Source organism: Lytechinus pictus, chromosome 13 (genome assembly GCF_037042905.1).
Source record: "Lytechinus pictus isolate F3 Inbred chromosome 13, Lp3.0, whole genome shotgun sequence".
NCBI lineage: Eukaryota > Metazoa > Echinodermata > Echinoidea > Temnopleuroida > Toxopneustidae > Lytechinus > Lytechinus pictus.
Window position 1 is genome coordinate 24583869 of NC_087257.1, and position 21836 is coordinate 24605704.

The window sequence follows — 21836 nt, forward strand, 5'->3', positions numbered from 1 at the left end:
ATTAATATTTATCCACGAACAAAATTGTCTAAACATATGCAAATCAGTAATTGGACACATGCTCACTTTCCTTTCATCCAGGTCACTCCCTCACATCCACCAGGTTTACAGTCTTATAACAAAAATTATGAATTAATTATAATACCATCACACCATAGCTCCATGATCACACAACATTCATACAGTGCTTCACAACAAATATTTCACTTCTGTTCATATATGCAATAATTACTGTGGAAAACAAAAACAAGGCGTAACCACATTCAAATACCGTTTAAAGGGACAAATATATTATACCTTTCGAGAAAAAAAAATTGTGAACATACATGGCACTTAACCTTCAGCACATTAGATAACATATAACAGAGTTGCTTGAGAACAAAATATAATTATGGGGCATTGCAAGAAACTTATGTTCAATGCAAATCAACTACATGTTTGTGTTTAATCAAAGGACTTACCCTTAATTTTGGAATGTGTGATTGAGTAGAAAGTTTCTTGCAATGCATTAAAAATGTTCTTTGGTTTTGAATTGTGAATTTTTATTTTTGTCAAGCTGTATTCCTGTCCAAGTCAGTATTCTTAGTCCTCCCCAAAACTGTGCTCTAATTTTGTTGTTTCCAATATCGATAAAGATCAATTTTCTGTTGTATCATTATCAGTCCAAAATTTGCAAACGAAAAAAGGGCTTTGTCCAAATCATGGTCTGACCATTATATTAGTACATGATGGAATATCCCAGAATGAAGTAGCAAGCAGAGACCAAAGTCAGCAAGCATGCAGATCTGTGTGTAGAAGAGACAAAAAAGAGAGAAATAGTCTAAATTATTCAAAGTATGAATTATGTTACATGTAAGTCAATTAAGAGACTAACTAAGTACTGTCTGTGACAGCCACAATTTTTTTATTTGAACAAAATGGTTTATAAATACTACTGAGTACGGTAGTACCAGACTTTTTACTTTGCCTTTAAACTGTTTATAGTCTCTAGAGTAGACTGTCTGAGCTAATCATCATTTAATTCTTAACCGCAGCCTGGGGCAAAAATCTTCATGGGGCTCAACTTCGACTAATTAAGAAAAAAGGTTAACAATTTTCAACATAAATCAAGAAATATCTCAATCTATAAAAACTTGATGGAAATCGGAAACCTGATAATCATTTGAATAAAACTTTAGAAGGGATCTACTTATTACGCTTCGTTTATATATTATTAGCCTAAGTCTTAATTAAAATAAAAACAAGTCCACCGTCCACAGTCACAAATATAATGCGAGCCATCTGCCATCATTACAGAAGTTTCAACGTATGGGACCAAAGGCGTAATTCTACCAACCCGCGACGAACGTAATTTTGGCATTATTTCGCGCCATCGTGGAGTGAACGAGAAGGTTACTTCCGGGTAAAACGTAAATTTCTTGATTTTTAGGGTATCATTTTCTCTAAAATAAAAATATAAGGTGAGTTTGCGTCAAGTTGGTTCTGACATATTTTGAACAGTGACTTTTTTTCTTTAAAAAAAAAACCCATCGTAACAATTTGGTTATGTAGCAAAGTCAGGAACCAAAAGTGAAATTCCGACTACAAAATCGAAGTTAAAATATTACTAAAATAAGCATCAATTAAAGAGGTAAAAATGGTAGGCTGAAAATGTCGAAATATGGAAAATTATATACCAAAATGTAGATGAAGGTCTTGAGAATAACTTACCACTATTCGTTTCGACGTAAACTGAAGTTAGCGACCAGTACAGAGCTATAACTTCAGCCCCTCCAATTCAGTGGGAAAATCAAGCCAAATTGATCGCACGTTTTCCTTCGGAGATCGCTAGAGGGCTGCTGAATAAATCTCCGTGAATATGCTCATTATCGAGCGAGCTGCGGTCTGACTGCTCTGCTTTTTCCCCTACCCAGCTCCTGTCCCACACCTACTTGTAAATGTACCTATCCCTTCCCTACCCTTTACTCACCCTTGTGACATCAAGATCGGTGCCAGCCTGGCAGTACTTGTAGAGGATGCCGTCGTAGTTGTTGGGGCGTGTCTGACTGATGCAGGGTTGGTATCCATTCTTGACAAATATGTCCTTTTCCAGGTTTGCTTTCATGAAGTAGCACTTTCCAAGGCCTCGGTACTCATCTACACTAGGGGGTCGGTATATATGCCTGTGGGCACATGCCTGGAATGGGAAGAGAGTTTGGTTATCATACAATAGTGATGATGATGATGGTAGTGATAGTGATGGTAATAATGATGATAATGACAATAGAGAGGATGATGATAAAGGTGATATTGATGAAAGGGAGGAGGAGGATAATAGTGATGATATGATTATTAATAACAGCCAACTTGGAGAGGAAAGTGGCACTTTGTGCAGAATTTTGATGACAAAAGTCACTGCATGGGAAGATTTCAACTTATGCTGAATATGCCAAGAAAATAAAGGCAATGGACTCTTATTACATGTATTTATGTTCTGGCTGGAGATAATTGACAAGTGCGTTTATACTGAAGAAATACTTGTATGCATTCTTTTTGTTTCTGAGGTAATGATGTCTTTAGGAGGGTGATTTGAAAGTGACTCTGCAAATTTTCTACGCATTGTCAATCTTCTCTCCCCAAGAGTTAAAAAATTACATACTTGACATGCATTCGCTTGCAAGTGATACATCAAGAAATCATTACTTTCAAAAATCATAATTCTGTTAACTCTTTGGAGGTATTTCGCCAAACACAAAAACATTTTCCTCTCCCGTTCCTGCTCATATTTCCACCAGCTTGACCTACCCCTTTAATAGGTTTAATACTTACTGCCACTGGTCGACCGGGACCTTGACTGACTACAGATACACCTAGCCATTGGTTGTCTTTTATGTCCACATTAGTATTACCTGAAAAATTGAACAAATATAAACAAAATCAGCATTTATAGTCATTAAATTTTACCCCCCCCAAAAAAAAAACAACCCCACAACCCTGAATGACACTGCATTCTTAATGCATACCATTATAAAGATCCACTGCAGATATTCTTGAGTCCAGATTAATTTGGGGCAAGATCGAACTTTGCACTAAAATCATTCAAAGCCAAAAATATCAAAGCTATGATTACACTGTAGTGACTGTATGTTTCATGTTTCTTTTTTTTTTTTGGGGGGGGGGGAAGGTTCTTATTCCAGGATTTTAAAGTGAAAAAACTAATCAGGCAGTTACATGTATGATTTGATTATCAAATGATAACACCCGTGCACATTTTAGATTGAACCAGATTTTAGAATAAGAGCCATTATAACTGAAATGTCAATTCATTTCTTACCCTAATAAATCACAAGTGGCTATACTATTATACCGTCTTTCTCAGTAGTGCAAATATTGAGGCATCAAACAAAATTGCATTTCAGACTCCATCATGCGGTTGCCATCATATAATATCATTACACTAATGCTCTCCAATCAGTTTACTCTCTCTCTCTTTCAATCTACGCCTCAATGAAATGCAAACAGTATATGCAATATCAAAACACAGTATGAAGGATTGCATATAATAGCTACATGTACAGGCTGGGTTCACATTCATGAGCAGAATTCCTTGTTTTGTTCAGATGCTTTTATAGAGTATAGACTTCATAGTTTTGCCTAAAGTACATACAGACATGTATGTACTGCAATGGATGAAAGAGAAAGAATTCATTTGTGGTTGAAACACAAAAGCATGTGTTTCTATACAAACTGTGTAATTTGATTTAATCAGAGAGGCTCTCTATGAGTACTGAATGAAAAGTGCACTGGAGTGATATTGTTTTCTCTCATAAGGTTTACTTTGATATGAAATGAAAACCATCTTTAATAAACAAGCCCCGAAGTTTAAAAAAAGCAATTCTTGAAGTTCTAGAACAACTCCCATAATCTTGCAAGTAGCTAGAGGTAAGAAGGGGAGGAGGGGGAGGGGGAGAGGAGGGGGAGAGGAGGGGAGGAACTGGGGGAAGAGAAGGAGTAGGGACTGGAGTAGAGGGAGGAGGGAAAGGGTAGGGGGAGTAGGAGGGAAAGGAGGCAGGACAGGAGCAGGGAGGATGCAGGAGGGGGAGGGAGAGTGGGAAGAGAGGAGGAAAGGAGGTGGGGAGGAAGGTGGAAGAGGTGGCAGAGAAGGAGGGAGGAGGAGAAAGGGGGAGGATTGAGAAGGATTGTGGGTGCGAGTTGACAGGAAGGAGAGGGTTATCAGGTGGGAATTGTATCAGGAGATATTTTATATGTTGATATAAAAATGCAAATTTTAGAATGTTTACCACCAACCTTCTGTATCAAGCTCTAATATCTCACAATCAGAATAACTAGAAGTGAATGGACATTTGAACACGCCCCCTGGTTTGGTAGCGCTGATATTGGTTTGGTAGACGGGAGCGCCAACTATTAATCTGATGGATAAGACAAGAGAGAAGAAAGAATAGAGGAGTAAATATATGCATTCATGGAAACAGAATAATACATGAAACTCAAAGTGAACATACACCACGTATGAACACATCACCTGGTTCGGTGGCACTAACAAGGGTTTAGTACTGTAGTCAGGAGTGCCAAAGACAAGAGGGAATGTAGAACAGAGCATGAATAAGTACACACAAAAGCGAAATAACTGGAAGTGAAAGGACCTTTGAATACAACATCTGGTATGGTGGCGCTGATATTGGTTTTGTACAGTACATGTAGACAGGAGCGCCAACTACATGTATAAATCTGATGGATAAGACAAAACAAGGAAAATTAAAGTGATCATACATTGAACAGAAAACAGAAAAAAAAAACATTTAAAATGCATAGTGTTGAACTAAATAAATTGAAATTGAAGGAAAAAAGTTCATGAGTGTACTGTTCATTCTTTTCATTTTATAGACGTGCCTGTGGTATTATTACATTTTTACATTACATACTTCATAGTTCATTGCGTGCAAAGTCTGTTTTTGTTTTCATCAGGTATACTGTGTACATTGAGATGGATGAATATCCTGTTCAAGGAAACATTACACTCCAACACCAACACATCGTACATGTACATGTAGGTGTATCATACAGAATAACAGGCACTGAGCAACAACATAAACATGTTATTTTGCAAGATTAATTTTTCATGCTAAGGACAAAGGACCTGTAATTTCCTTTTATTTGTACACTGCCACACCACTAAACAATTCTTTCCCCCAAAGAACCTGAATTTGCAATCAAGTCATAGGGTGTAAACAAACCTGCGATTGCAAGTCAAGTTTATAGAACCAATCAAAAGTTTTGCAATCTATTGCAAATTATTTATTGCAAATTAATGGTTGGATGCTGAACTGCTTCTTGCATCGAATGCTTTTTGCTATATAATTCAAATTGATTTTTCAATCTCACTTTATTGTGCAATTGATTTTTCAATCTCACTTAAATGTGCAATTTGTTTTAAAATGAGTCTCTTGCAACATGACTCAACAAAGGGCAACTTTCACTTGCATTTTCATCATTGAGTAATCAAAGTCACTGTGAAATTCTGACTGCTATCTGAGTAATCAATTCAATATCTTCATTTGTTTGTCACATACACTACATGCACATGTACATAAAGACACATCCTTTTATTATATAAAAGAGAAAGTGCAGGGAAGATGAATATATACAGCTTTTATTTAGGATTACTAATACAAGATGGACACCATGCTTTAATATAAGTTTTTTTAAGGCAGAAAAACCAGTTGTTTCCCCAATCAGGTATAAAGCAACAATGTGCATACAGTGAAAATGGTATCAAAACTGCCAAAATCTGGAAAAAAGGGATGTATTTTTTTCAAGCGCATTGTGTGTATGGTGTGAAAAAATGTATATATTTTATGCCCTATCATTGAAAAAGCATATTTTATAAACTGGTGGAGAAATTATGTGACAAAAACCTTGTTTGAGGTACATGTAATGAGATCAAAATAAAATTACATACTTGTTTAGAGTCCTTTTTGAAAAGGCACATCGTGTCCACCTTGTAATGACAGTGCTCCCTCCCACCCCACCCCCCTCCCATTTATTGTTATTGTATTTTAGATGCCTGCATATACATGTATATACAAACTACAGTACATGTCCATGTACTAGTTGCAGACAGAATAAATAGGTCTGGGTGCTGTGTACTGACAAGCTTTCTTGATAACAATTTTCTTCATTGTTCAAAGTCCCAAGCAAAACTACATCTGAATCGATAACCTTCAATACTTTCAATCTCAGTAAACCATTGCAAAATCTAATTGCTCTGTGAGTAATCAATTCATTATAGTCTCATCCCTTCTTGCATAGGCACATCCTTTAAGCTCATTAGCATAGATGCCCTCTCCATGCATCATATCGCTATGGGGAGGGGAGACAAGGGATGCATGGCATTCTCTGTGCCTGAGTGTTTTCACAAGGAAAGCAACGGGATGCGAGATGACTCATATCTATGTGAAGTACATGTATAACAGTTACCCCACATTCAGACTATTTATAACAAGTTTTCGGATTGATAGTACCTTTGCAATACTCATACATGTACATGTACATGTACAGGAACGTGTTGGCCTAGATACAAAGACCTACATGTACAGTACAATATAATTGTCTACTACTACTGTAATATCAACTGGATCAAAAATATGTGACAGTCTGTATTGTACATACATGTACATGTACAGTAGTTACTGTAGTATATACATTGTACATGTAACTTCTGAAGCTTTTCATGGCAAAAAAGAAGAGTGTATTGGGTTTCATGGTACACCATCATCATTTACATTATGTAAAAAAAAAATGGAATATAGTAAAGGTACATGTACATGACATAAAAATACATTTTAAGGAAACCAAGGGCCCCTGTTTCAGAGAACTTGTTATACTTTGTATACATGTTACAAAATTTCCAATGACAGTTTAAAGCTAATGAAATCATTCAATTTGATTGGCCGACAGTAATTTTTTTTAGAAATTGTGCATTTATCATATAACAAGTCTTTACGAAACCAGGCCCTGGTCTGAAAGGGACCATCAGAAGACAGAGAGCCAAGAAGGTTGAAGGAGCTATGTGTCAATGATACACATTCATTTGCTGTAAACATACCAATGATCATTGGTCATGCATACTATTACTACATATCAATTAACAAGGAAGTCTTCCATTTCTAATACAGCTGCCTCTATCATCCTGTATGAAATACATGTGTATGGTTCATACACGTATATTCCGTGTAGTTCTAAAATTCTGTTTCTAAGAAATATGATCCTTAGAAAAACAAGGAACATATAAGGTGAGTTGAACTCTATGTAGTTCTAAAATTCTGTTTCTAAGAAAAATTATCCTTCTTTTAGAAAAACAAGGAACACAAGTTTCAAGAGTTGAACTTAGGGTAATGCAAAGTTTGCATACCCCCAAGTTCAACTCAACTTCTGTTCCTTGTTCATCTAAGGATCGTTTTTCTTAGAAACAAGATTTGCAAAAAAACATATTTCATTTAATATTAAAGAGTTCCATGTAGGCCTATTCCTGAGAAGGATCGTTTCTCTTAAATAGAAACAAGATTTGCAAACATACATGTACCATATATTTGCTTCAATATAAAGAGTTACATGTACATTGTACTTGTAGACCTATTCTTTGATGCGAAGTAACATTTTATTTAGTGCCAAACTATTAATAAAGGCACATAAAATGGAAGTTGCCAGTACAGACGATCTACATGTATCATTTACTGTACATGTACATGTATACATGTCGGCATGCAGGCCTACATGTATACTGTATCAAGTAGCATACTACAGAACATTCAGAAACCTGCATGAGCAAAAATAAAAAACCTCCTGAACACATATTGTACCCACAGACATATACATTATACCCTGAGTAATGAATGAAGTCCATTGAAAGAAGGCTAGAAATTAATCAGGTTAAAATGGATTAGGATTTAAGAGGATTAAGAATCACTCAATTAACTTAATTCATTCAAGGCATCCTGTTTGTATTGATCTATAATCTCCTAGGTTTAGGCTAGGTGCCATCCCTGTGACTCATTCAGAAAACTTATAAAAAAAGGGGGAATGACCCAAGAAACATTACCTGCAGTTTGGGAATAAAGGATAAAATTTCAAGGTATGCAATCCACAAATAAAATGGACTATTAAAGGGATGGTCCAGGCTGAAAATACATTACTTATATCTAAATAAATAGAGTAAAATTCACAGAGCAAAATGCAGAAAATTTCATCAAAATCGGATAACAAATAACAAAGTTATTGAATTTTTAAGTTTATCAATATTTTGTGAAAACAGTTATAAGCACATCGTCATGAATATTCATTAGGAGGGCTGATGATGACACATGACTCACATCCCCACTTTCCCTTTTCTTTATACATGTATAATATTACTACATGAAATCATTTAAATGTTTCACTTTTTCATGCATATGTGTAAATGATGTGTTCCATAGTTGCGGCAATAAATAACTATTTATGCACTTAATCAGTTATCAATCCAATCGCTTTAGTTTTTGGTAGAAAAATTTTGAATAAACCTAATTTCATATATATTAAAGTACAAAAGAAGTGGGGATATGACATCATCAGCCCCCCTAATGTATATTCATAAAAACGGGCCTAGAACTGTTTCACCGGAAGAATGCAAATCTTTGAAATTCAATAACTTTGTAATTTATCCAATTTTGATCAAATATTCAGCATGTTACTCTATTTATTGAGATATAAATAGCTCCAGACTGGACCATCCCTTTAAGTGTAAGCCCCCCCCCCCCCCCCGACATGTCAAATCAAAGGGATGTCTCCTTTGATAAGGGCAACCATTTTCACATGACTATCATCCCTGTTTTAGGGTGTTTCTAGCATATTAGGCCTGTATTTCATACATGTACATACACATGACATGTATCTTTTTTTCATTGGAAAATAAAATCAAAATGCAAACAAGAAATACTGAAAAGTAAGCAGTTTGCACTTTGTATATGTGATGGATAAAAAAAGTGATTGAATTATCAAGGATTTCAATCATACAACATCAAGGGCTGCATCTGGTTCTAGCTAATTTAAAAAATCATATTTGCTTTGTAATGTTAGAGTTTTGCATTTGACCTACATTTTTCAAGTACATGTGCAAGGATGCCAACAGTCCCGGGTGGGGGGAGGGGTAGTCAAATATATTGCTGTACACAGGCGTGACCGAAAAAACATGTTTAAAGGGGTGGTTTTTTTCAGTTATGCACTAAAGTATCAAAAACACCAAAATTCAAGAAAAAGGGTGGTTTTGAAAGACTGGTCAATGGTCAATCGCGGGGTCAAATGTATTTATGGATTTATTTTTGTCCAAAGCAATTTTTATAAGACTAGCCAAACGTGTTTAGGGTATGTTTTTTCCCCAACCATTTTCCCTGAGGTCATATTCTGGTGACAACTTGTTTAGGGGCCAAATTGTGTAAATAAAGCCCGCGAAAAACTTGTTTAGGGGGTTATTTTGCACACAGAGAAAAAACTTAAGGGGGTGTTTGGAAATACATGTAATTTGGTCACGCATGTGTACAGCAAGACATTTGACTGCCCCCCCCCCCCCCCCCCCCCCCGAACAGTACACATGTAATAATTCCTGGATTAAACTGGCTATGCTGGCCCAGGGCTGTCCTTCAAGTGCGCTGTAAAACCTGATATCAAACTCTATATGGTGTAAGTCACTGAAAAGCTCAATGACAATCGGAAAATCCATTCTGACAGTTCTTTGGCAGGCAAACCTTATACACATCATACACAGTTGAGTGTATACACAAGCTAGTTTATGCAGTGTACTATAGGTCGAATGAGGTCACCTAATATGGACAATGGCATGTCATTGACAGGTACAGGAGCCTGTGCTCTTATCACATTGTGCATTGCAATATTTCACTTGAAGTGTTATACACATACATAGGCTCTAGTGATTTGACATCCAGCAAAAAAATAATTGCAAAATTTGTTGCTATTCTATGACAAACTATTGAGAATCTTGCAGCAGGATATCAAATTTCTTTACATGTACATATACTACTTTTTATTGCAACCTACAGACTACGTACATGTACATGTACTGTACATGTACATGGAGGGGGCCTTGGCCAGGGGTTGCACTGGCATGAAAGGTGGAAAATACTAGTATGCTAGTATTGTGCAGGAACTTCCACAATGTGAACCTTTATCCCGGGGGGGGGGGGGGGGGCACTCAGTATATAATGCGTGGTGGGTATGTGCCGCGGAGGGGACCCCAATTTTTACATGCAAATTTCCCTTCCAAGGCATATCATTTTTATCTTTTTAAGAAAAAAAAAAGCCGCTCCAAAGCATAGCATTTTCTTCTTATCGAGATACATGTAAAGAAGAAAGAAATCGTTAATCCGTTCCAAATGATTCGCTTATTTTTCGTTACGCCGTTCCGGCCGCATTGATCCGCTACAATGAGCTGCAATTTTGGTGAAAAGTGGCCGCAGAGCGCTGTCCGACCATCGCCTCTGTGCGAGCGCACCCGGCGCCCGTGCCGCTGCATGCACGTATGCCCGTTCCATAGGGATATGCATACGCACTCACACGCAAGCCATCCGTTCCAAGGACCCCCGTTTTCATAGTTCCGAAGCCTGTTCCGAGGACCCTCCTTTTTACAATAAGCCCGCTCCAAAGCCCCCGTTTTTTGTCTCGCCCGTCGCACATACATGTACCTACCACTTTTTTGGTTGAGCACCCCCCCCCCCCGGGCCTTTATCCATGGATCAATCTCAGTGTAGGCCTACATAGTCATTTTTTTACATAATGCCTTACATGTATATATCCTAGCCTTATTATGTACATGTATTTCATTTTCATGATCGCGCCCTTGCTTCCTGGGACCCGTTGCATAAAAGTTACCATTATCTTTGCCATGTAATGGTAAATTGCATGGAATCCTTCATACTGATTGGCTGTTGATCATACCATGGTATACAAATAATGAATGTTTATGAGCGCAATGGACAGAATACTTCATGAGGTGAAAGATGAAAAGATCCATTCAACGAGGCGTAGCCGAGTTGAATGGATCATTCTTTTTATCTTTCACCGAATGAAGTATTCTGTCCATTGCACGAATGAAGGAACATTCATTGTTCGGTTTATATGACACTTAAAATACTTTTCATAGGAAATTTATCAATTTCGATGCAAAATAAGATCATGCAGTGCGAGCTCGGTCTGTCGATTGTCGCGTATGTCGCGTACAATGCGCACGTGCAATGGACAAAATCGTATAGAACCAAAATTGCATGATGAATGGATCCTAAATTGCACGGTCGATGACGTCATTGTAAAATGGTCCGAATGATCGATATCAAACAACCAATCAAATGCCAAGGATCTATGTAGGTGTCATATAATAGTTACCATTGGATGGCAAAGTTATTTAATAGTAGCTTACACTGTACATGTATATGCAACAGGCCCCAGATGTTTAATACCCTTTAAATGAATCACTCACAGAATGAGTGAAGAAAATTTGAAGAAAAAAAATAACAATTCATGTTACATGTATATGCCTAATATATGTACAGATAATTTGTATAATGTACATGTACTGAGCTCAAGCATGATTATGAACTGTACATGTAGCACATGGATACATCATACATGTAATATTCAGACTGGTCATGCAGAGTACTTCCAGCTGAGATTCAAAGTCATCATAAAGGTATGTTCATATGAAGGCTATATATCTAATTTTTGAAGGTGGAATGAGTACTAGCAAAACTCAAAAGAAAAGACTTGCAGAATCGTAGGAGTACTACAACATGTATACCGTTTATATTAAATTTTTTTTATTTAATGAGTTGAGCCTGAGGGGTTGAGAAAAAAAATCATAATTTATTCATAGTTGGTTGCACAAAGTGCCAGTCAAAAAATTTAAAATGTAGGCCTACATCAGTAGCCTGAACCTAAATAAAGAAAAAAAACACAGGAAACCGAGAACCTCTACACTGAAATTGATACAAAATCATATTCAAAGATATAATGCTATAAAAGATTGCATACTATGTACAAGTAGCATTTATTTTACATCAACATACTACAGTGTGCATTGTAGTCTGTAGTTGTGAAATAAGAACAAGTTTACAATAAGACTGATTATAAACATACATGTACTACAGATCCCACTTTTCTCAGCATAAACACTTTGTGCCGACACATTTCATGTATTTAAAAATGTCATAGCCAACTTTTTCAAAGCAACATTACAGGAGTATAAAAAATGTGATCTGTAAAATAAAACTACTGTACCAGTAATTGATCTCTGAAACCTGAAACTTTATACACAGATCAATGCACTCAATAAAGACACACAAAGGAATGCCAATGTGGATGAACGGAAGTGTCCTTCTTTGAAATCGAACCCACACTGTTTGCACTCATATGACCTATTGAATCATTGTGGATTCCTTTGTACAGCCTTGCATGAATCAACGTGATGGTGCATGCAATGTTAATTGGAAGTACGTATCATTGCAGATCAAAGCATGATATCATATTAATACTATGCTGAAATTAAACACTTGCCCTTGGGCCTTTATCTTCTAAATTTGCCACTGCTGTTCATGTACAAGCACATGTACATGCTCACTTGTTTGTCCGAATAAGACAGAAAGACGGAACTATCCGATCAATACTAAAAAAAAGGTTTGAAAGTGATGGTAAGGGTACAATAGTACAGACTGCAGAATTCTGCAATTTTTAATAAGCGTGAAAGTTGGGAGTGTGGAAGCTGAAACATTTTGCCAAAATCAAGTTGAGATGAAATCAAAGCATGCACTATCTTTTCTGTAGCGGGAGTGGGTTGAATACTTGCTAATGATGCCTAAATTACGCGATAATTGATCCCTGACTGATTTTACACACAGCAGGGATCTGGGCAGACATACAAATTGTTGAGTCAATCAAAACTCCAAGATTCCTGCATGATTTAGATGGCATAACATTAACACGACCAATTTTTAAGTGCCCAAGTCTTATCGTACATGTATCTAGTGCACAGCTTTAGAGCCAATAAAAAACAGCTCAGATTTAAAGAATTGCAACTCATCCACCTATTGATATCATTGAACACAAGCCTCAAGTTTTTTTTTTACAGTACTAAATACTATCAATGACATTGGTCTGGTTCCATGTAGGTAAGAGTGATGTGTAGATCTACAGTTGGATATCATCTGCATAACAGTGATATTTAAAAACAAGGGCATCTTAAAATCTGTTTAAGAGCACCCTTGAAGCACAATGAGAAAAGGATAAGGACTCCAACTGATCCCTGCAGTACACCATAAACTACTTCAGCAGGACTGAAAAAAAATCACACTACAGTAGGACTATAAATTCATTTTTGATTTCATGAAACATTTCCATCAACTCTTTCAAAAGCAAAGTCCATCCAAATATCAAATTGATGGAGAGAAAAATCAGGCATGCATATAAATACTCACTCATAATTTTATTACAGTAGCATAAAATGTAAAATAAGAATTTTAATTGATATGGACATCCTTGTCAGTATTGAGAGAGCTGATATCTGAATTGTATCAAGTAATTACTATTATAGAATCTCCACAAGTAATGATTCTATAGTTTCCTTGAGGAATCAGATTTTAGTGGAATATTACATACAATTTCTTTATAAAATTGTAAGTTTGTATAGAATCCCTCATTTGCACATATGCGATTAACACGTACACTTAGCCTGCAATGTTCTAAGTGGTTCAAAATGACTGAAAACATTTTTCTTGTACAAGCAGTGTGTTTGATTTATTTATTTCTTTATTCAACACATACAGAAAGTAAAAGATGTCCTGTTAAAACAGATAAACATACATAAAAAATTACACATACCGGTAAATTGATTAAAATAATGGCTGACCTTTTTTTTTTGGGGGGGAGGGAACAGAGAAACAGTACTTACTGGGATTACATGTACATATTTACATGATGTATGGGGGCTGCTTGCATGTGTTATCACAAAATTAAAACTTGAAAAATTTATTCTTTGATGTTTATCATAGTCGACGGTCTCCATGTGTTTATCTTTTAATATTTTCCTGTTTCTATCAAAACCAGTAGCTCTTAATAACGATTAGACTTCTCATTTCTATACACAGGAAAACAAAAGAATTAAATATTTGAATATTTCAGAAAGAAGAGAGGCATTTAGAGAGGCAAAAAAATATATGCCACCTCAATACCAACTACCTATTCTGGAGATAATACAAAAATAAATAAAACAATATGAATTCCAAACAAAATATGAATGAAAGTCATCAATAGCTCTGCCCCCTGCCTTCTTCTTGCATACTGCTTTGCATGATGATGATAATGACGATCATGATGATAATCATCATCATCATCATCACAATTCACATAATCATCATCATCATGCATCATCTTCATCATTGTCATCAACATCATCATTGTATGATCATCAAGCATCATTATTATCATTATTAACATCAACATCTACATCATCAATATCATCATTATTGTCAATTGTCATGACATACATGTACATATCATCATCATCAGCATAATCCTCATTAACATCATCATCAACATCATCATCTTTCATATCATCATTATCATTATCATCGACAACATCATCATCATCATCATCAATCATGATTATCATCTTAACCCCCCCCCCCAATCCTACAAACTTACAAATTGATGTTAGCAATGCCATAATAGTTAGAATTTTTAGATTAGTATTAACGTAATACTAATAACAATCAATCCTTCAATCTTCATGAGTTCATCATCTTCAATTAGACTTCACAATAACTTTGACTATGATATTTTTTTCCACTCATGATTGAATTTAATTCAAGTAATTCAGTGTGTACATAGTATTGACAAGCATGCGATTATCTATACAAATACTAGATTCTACTATCATATAGTATAAAAGTTACTGACAGAAACTTACAAGCTCTCTGCAAATGGCTGCGCAGGTTGAGTGTTTGTGAGAATATGTTCAGCGACTGAAAATCCAAAATAACTTTCCCCCGGTCCTTCTTTAATGACAGGCAGTCTTGTTTCAAAATTAAAACACAATGTTCTCTCTACAACTGCTAATAAAATACAGAAAGTTGTCGCAAAAGCGACAGGAATCCTCGCCATTTTTACTGATGTCTTTAAAACTCCAATACGATAAAGCCGCTGTCAGATCACCGCAACGGAAACTGCAGAGAAAATCGCCGGTATCCACTCGCGTAGCTTCTGCGAGAACACACCCAAATAAATGAGTAGTCAGCTGGGCAAGCTGGGATCGCTTTCAGTGTCAATTCCTTTATCGGGAGTTTCGGTAATGCGGATGAATCCATATAGTGCGAGACATGTAAAAAAAAAGTAAACAAGTACTTCATAGCTTCCTGATCATAATCATATTTAGTTACTAATTATTTATTGATAATTCATATGATTGAATTAAAATAATGATAGTCAATGATAATATTAATTTTCACATATCATCTTTTGTCAAAATAATGTTTAAACTCTAGAACTATTTTACTATAGTGTACTAATATTTTGTTTATTTGATTTGCATTTCGGTTCAAGGAGGTCAAATAGAAAATACATACAGCAGTAGTCATACATACTATAGATAGGGTGCTCTGTCTGTGTATTATGGCAATTCATTGAAGAACAGCAAATTGATAATTTGTTATTCCCTTGTAGTTTTCCCCCTTCTGCAAGATTTCTCAGCAACAAACTGAAAGAATCTTTAGCAGCGCTGCAGCGAAGACAGGGAACAGCTGGTGTTCGCAGGTTCTGAAGTACAGCCTTGTCTGAAGTCCATTTATTAAAAGTCAAGAAGAATTTTCTGCTGTTTGAAAATGTTGTCGTCTATGCTGAAGGAGCATCAGGCTAAGCAGACTTCTCGACGAGAAGTTCAAGGTAAATATGATAATTGATGGCCAAGTGAATTAATCAAGAATCTAAACTACCTACAGCCTTACAGGAGTAGACCTACACAGTGTCTGTACATGAAGATTTAGGGGTTTATTTTCTTCCTGCTGTCTTCCTCAAAATATGTTTATGGTCTGATCACTTTGTCTTCTTCTTTGTTGTCCTGGCTTCCCCTGATATTCAGGGATCAGCGGTTATCCACAGGTTGAGGATTAATACCCCTTTCATAAACCCATCCTCCAATTATCCGCGTAAGAGTGCGGATAATTCAATAAAAATTGCATTCACAAACTCCGAAAATAATCCGTACTATTTTTTACGAGCGCCCGACCTGAAAAAGGCGGATAATTGTCATGGCAACTGCACACACCCCCTCCGATGGGGTTGTGTTGGAAAAGGGTGACCTTGTGACCGCACCATGGCAATTGTCCGCATTACTTTGGAAATGCGTTCATAAAGTCAAAATCTGGTCCCGATGCCGCTATTATGCGGATAATATTGCAGCATCGAAATAATGCGAATAACTCTGGTCCCGCTCCGATTTTACGACCAAATTATGCGGATATTATCCGCATAATTGGGTTTATGAAGGGTATTAGTGTTCACTTGGGCAGGGTTTGAAGATTCTTCACATATTTATTGCAGAAATTGTATCACGGGAACCGAGTTTACATGTAGTATCCAGTGGGTGTGTGTGTGCGTTGTGAATCTGTTAATACGAGTATTACAAAACTGTTTATAGATTTTCATATTATCATTAACAGAGAAAAGGAAGAAGGAAGCTTCTACAGCTGCTACCGCTGTCACAAGGTCGTTGGTGGAGAATCTAAATAGCAGGTAAATTTAAGAAAAATACCATGAAACTTGTTAAGCTATAGCCTACATACATAGGCCTTCATAGATCTCTCAGGGGAGACAACTTTCTTTTAAATACAAGGTGGCAACATATTTAGGAATGGTGATCAAGTAAAAATACGTCTAGTAATCACACAATGTATTAAAATATTATACACATTACCTAGCTATCTGCCCATTATTTTTACCTTGAGCAGATGGTGTATTAAAGAAAAATGATCATGAGAATTCTTAAATTAACAGTCATTATTTTTCACAAATTTCAGCAATTTCTATCTAAAAGCATATTTTTTTACCAATCTCTATTAACTGCACAGATCACAGACTTGATAATGTGAAAATATATCGTTAGCAATGTTAAGATTAAAAGGGGGGAATAAGGCTCTAATAATTTGTTAGATAATGGGAACAAAATTGGACTGTTGGGTCTTTTTAATAGCTAGATAAATAATCTTTAGAAGCAACGAGTGATGTATCACACAGAATGTATTAAAATATTATTTTAAACACTACACATTTATACCTAGCTAACTGCCCATTATTTTTGCCTTGAGCAGATGGTGTATTAAAGAAAAGTTATCATGAGAATTCTTGAATTAACGGTCATTATTTTACACAAATTTCAGCAATTTCTATCTAAAAGCATATTCTTTTACCAATCTCTATTAATTGCACAGATCACAGACTTGATAATGTGAAAATATATAGTTAGCAATGTTAAGATTAAAAGTGTGGGGGGGGGGGAATATGGCTCTAAATAACTTGTCAGAAAATGGGAACAAAATTGGGCTGTTTGTCTTTTTAATAGCTAGGTAAGGTAAGTGATCTTTACATGCAATTACATGTGGTGTATGCTTAAAGAAATAAATATTCAAGGGAAATGTATTGATTTTGTACTATCTAAATGTACTGAATTCATTTGCAGAGTGGCCATTGCCTACAACAATGAGAAGAAACTTGATGCAGAGACGAAACAACTTCAGGCCAATTCTGGTCAGTTTGCTAAACAGAGCATGCAGTGGTTATCTCTGGTCGAGAACTTCAACCAGGCATTAAAGGTTTGTTTATTGTAATTATTGAATAGAGTTCATCAGAGGGTTTTTTCTTTTTCTTTATTTATTCCTATGTATGATAAAATTGGTTATGCAGGGGCGGGGGTGTCCCCTATGACTTCAATTAATAGGGGTCGGGAGAAAAGAGACAAAAGGAGGAAGAACAATGGGGAAAAGTCTTGGTTGTGTAATTACATAATACCCTCATTACATTTAGTTTACCTTGTCCCCCCCCCCCCCCCCTGACACACAATCAAAATAGACTGGCACTACTCTGGTGTAAGAAACATGACTACAATCACCATGAATCATACAAACCCATTCTTCTAGGCTGAAAAAAATCGGGAGAGGGCGTCCATATTGATTCCCTAAGTTTGCTTGATGAATTAAGAAAGAAGCATTAAGCAGAGCTGCCAACCAGTACTGATTTTTGGTAATTCATACAGACAAATGAGAAGAATACTGATGGTTTCATGTAAAATACTGATTTCTACAGTTTCAGTTTTATTTGTTGTCCTGTCATGTTTCTTTGAAAATTATGATTTTTTTTCACCAAAATACTGATTCCCAGCTTTTAAAATACTGAAATGTGCTTCTTTAGGATGGCAGGATTAAGCATGAAACTGTTTTGATAATTTGTAACTTCGTTTAAAATTTCAAAGATAAATCTGTTTTTTGTGCTTGCAGGAACTTGGAGATGTTGAGAACTGGGCTCGCAGCATAGAGACTGACATGCAGACAATAGCAAGTGCTTTAGAATATGCATACAAAGGTATTTGTTGTCTATTGTTGTACTTGAATATTTATAATGCTAATAATACTAAAAATTATTTTGATAGAAAGTAATGACAACATTACATAGAATAGTTTTTTATTTCTGTACTGTTTGTATCTAAAAATGGTAATCCAAATTTGTGAGCACTAATATTTAGAGATTATTGAATATTACATTTATAATTTACCAGAATGTGAGCAACTCCTCAGCTTTTTAATGATAACTTACTTATAAATCTTACACCACTCGTGACTCAACTAATTTATGTTGAAGACATCAGGTGTGAATTCAGCTGAGTGCTTTCAGTTGACAAGATCAATATCAATATCCCTTTTGTAGGCTATGCTAATTAAAGCAAGGCTGAAAAGGCTGCAGTTCCTCAATGACTGATCAGTTTTCTTTCACATCACCCATTTACCAAAACTTAGAAAAAATGGAATCTATACCTCTTGTCTTTGAAACCAATTTACAAGTATTTAGTCATGCTTGGTCAGTTGTAAAAAATTTGAAGGTATCAACGTGGTATAAAAAAAAGATAAGGATTCGCTCTTTTACACTATGGTAAATTTAAATCATATTTATATTTCAAGGGATTGTGGTCACAAGCAATGTTGATAGGTTATCAACTGATAAGAGGCTCTCTTTTTAACTATTCATGACCCCCGAACCCTTGCTTCCTTTGTGTGCCTCATGACAACTTTATAAATAACTTTATGCAATGGTTTTTCGAGAGATATCGTCTTTTCAGCTTTTTTTTCATTTGTTATAATTTATAGCTTTAGTAACATATGAAGTCTGAACACGTGTGGTTATTCTCGCTCTCTAAAGTCTTGTTGCTCAAGCAAGATGTTTTTTAAATAAATGTTTTTGTTGTTTTCTATTTGTTTAATTTTTGTTCAGTGATCTTAATCAGTTGTTTTGTTTAGCCTTCAAGTTTTATTTCAAGATGCTAATTATTGTAATTCCGCCTTTTTTCAAATTTCTTGTCAATTTCAGATACAAGCTAACATTGTTCCAAGATTCTTCGGGCCAGATCATGGAAGCAGCTCATCATATTGAAGAAGTGGACAATTTTCAATTCTAAAATCTGCTGGTGTTGATTCCAACACCATGGTGTGAACACACTGGACAATGGAGCTAGGAATAACATTTCAATTCTATCTGGCAAGGCCCTTTGTTTGTTCCCCATGCCTTATCAAGAGTTATAGCATCCTGGAGTGCACTATCAATAAAGTTTGCACTATTAATTCCAAAATTGATGACTCTCACGCAAAGTCAAATGTTATTGTGATAAATTTTAAGAATGTTGGTCACCCATTTTTAGACTTTGGTAGTTTGGTTTTGTAAATTGGTCACTGAGGAGGAAAGCACAATGTTGCAAAAAAATTTTGATCTAAATTGTCATCAAATCCAAACAATGCCAATGGTATTAAATTGGCATTCGTGGTTGCATAACCAATGGCAGTATTACCTGTCCTGTCATCGAGCGTACTTTTGGAGAGCATTTTCATCAACATTTGTCATCTTCCATGTTATCAGCTGTGATATCTTTCTTGGATTCTGATCAGCTGAAAAGCACTGGGGAACAATTCATCTATATTTTCGACAAGTCATCAGATCTGTCACATTTCCTGGATTTTGATTGGCCGGGAAGCAATGTTGCTATGGTAATTGTCGTATAAAAGAAGACTTGTCAGGTAAAACGTCTGACAAGTCCTTCCATGAACACTCCCCAGGTGTCTATTACTACGGTGATTGTCTGATAAAAAGAATATCTCAGATAATGCGATAAGTTGTTTCATGAAATGCCCTCTAGTACATAAAAATAAACCAATATATGCCTGTGCTGGTAAATTACTACTTGGTTTACAAACTTTGTTTACTTTACTTTTGGTTTCTTCTCACATGGTCTAATCCCGTTTCGTCTTGCAACCAGTTTGACTATTTATTATTTGGTCTAACTGCCTTTTGTCTAATACCACTTAGTCAATATGATTATTTGTCAAAGTACAAGATGATAAGACATAGTGGAATAAGCTGTCAAGGCATTAGACTAAGAGATTTACAATTAGACCAAGTGGTGGTTTGAGAAAATGATAATGAGAGACCAGGTGGGTTTAGCGATGATGGTGTCGAATTATCTGAGATTTAGACCATCTGCTAGTAGTCCAAGAGGTTCTGTGCTGTGCATAAACTTTTGATGGCTTTTGAGGGGAGGGATTAATTGATAAATGAAGTTTCCCCCCCCCCCCAAAAAAAAAAATACATAAATAAAGAAAATAAAGATAAATAAGTGGAGCATTGTGGCCCAGTGGATTAGTCTTCGGACTTTGAAACAGAGGGTCGTGGGTTAGAATCCCAGCCATGGCGTAATTTCCTTCAGCAAGAAACTGATCCACAGTGTGCTGCACTCAACCCAGGTGAGGTAAATGGGTACCGGTAGGAAGTAATTCCTTAAAAAGCTGTGTGCGCTATGAACGCCTAGCTTAGCCGGGTAATATAGGAGCGCCTTGAGCACCTAACAAGGTGGATATGTGCGCAATATAAGTACTCTATATTATTATTATTATAAAATGAAAACAAATAAATAATGAATAAATGAAAAGATACAAATTTTTATATGCAGTTATATTGAAATTTACCTTGTGAATTTCTTGGCATTTTTGATGAGCTTATGCCACTTAAAAAAGTAATTTGACCAGTATAAAGTGGTACATGAATGTGTATAAATCTTTTTCTTAGGACACAGCAAAAGGAAACTTACTCTCTTTTCCAGAGATTTAAGTTTATCAGTTCTTCTGATATTTCCTATTATCCATGCCCGCAGTTAAAATATGTTAATATGTTTTACTATTATGTTCAATAATTATAAAAGTTATGTTTATTTGTAAATGTCTGTAATAGTGACAATAAAATATATTTTAAGAACAGTTTCAATTTTGAGTTCTCTTTTGTTTTTATTCTTTCTCAATGCTACTACTCAGCTCACCCCAGCCCCCACTCTACCTCTTCTCTCTCTTTCTGCTCAATTTCTCTCTCTATGGCTCGAATTCACAAAGGTGGTTTTTAAAACCCACGGTTGAATCCATGGTTTATGGAGATTTCCTGTATAAATTATGCTTAATATACCGCATATTGGGCATGTGTATAAAAATGTCCAATGCCAATGG

General features: G+C 35.8%; 2 protein-coding genes across 3 annotated transcripts in view; one reads left to right on the top strand and one right to left on the bottom strand.

Annotated features, from left to right (window-relative positions):
* Positions 1-15384, bottom strand: part of LOC129275248 (integrin alpha-6-like) — a 56884-nt gene extending 41500 nt beyond the window's left edge. For both annotated transcript variants that reach the window (XM_064108846.1, XM_064108845.1), the window contains exons 1-4: positions 15002-15384; positions 4288-4409; positions 2809-2888; positions 1970-2176 (exon numbers count right to left, since the gene is read on the bottom strand). In XM_064108846.1, coding sequence (XP_063964916.1) covers positions 1970-2176; positions 2809-2888; positions 4288-4409; positions 15002-15195 — 603 coding nt within the window. In that variant the 5' untranslated portion in view covers positions 15196-15384. The remainder of the gene's footprint in view (positions 1-1969; positions 2177-2808; positions 2889-4287; positions 4410-15001) is intronic.
* A 255-nt stretch (positions 15385-15639) lies between these two features.
* LOC129274716 (biogenesis of lysosome-related organelles complex 1 subunit 1-like) lies at positions 15640-21603 on the top strand. The gene is made up of 5 exons (XM_064108371.1): positions 15640-15972; positions 16749-16821; positions 17765-17897; positions 18579-18663; positions 19663-21603. The coding sequence occupies exons 1-5, from the start codon at positions 15912-15914 to the stop codon at positions 19671-19673; spliced, it is 363 nt and encodes a 120-aa protein (XP_063964441.1). The 5' UTR covers positions 15640-15911; the 3' UTR covers positions 19674-21603.
* The last annotated feature ends 233 nt before the right edge of the window (positions 21604-21836 follow it).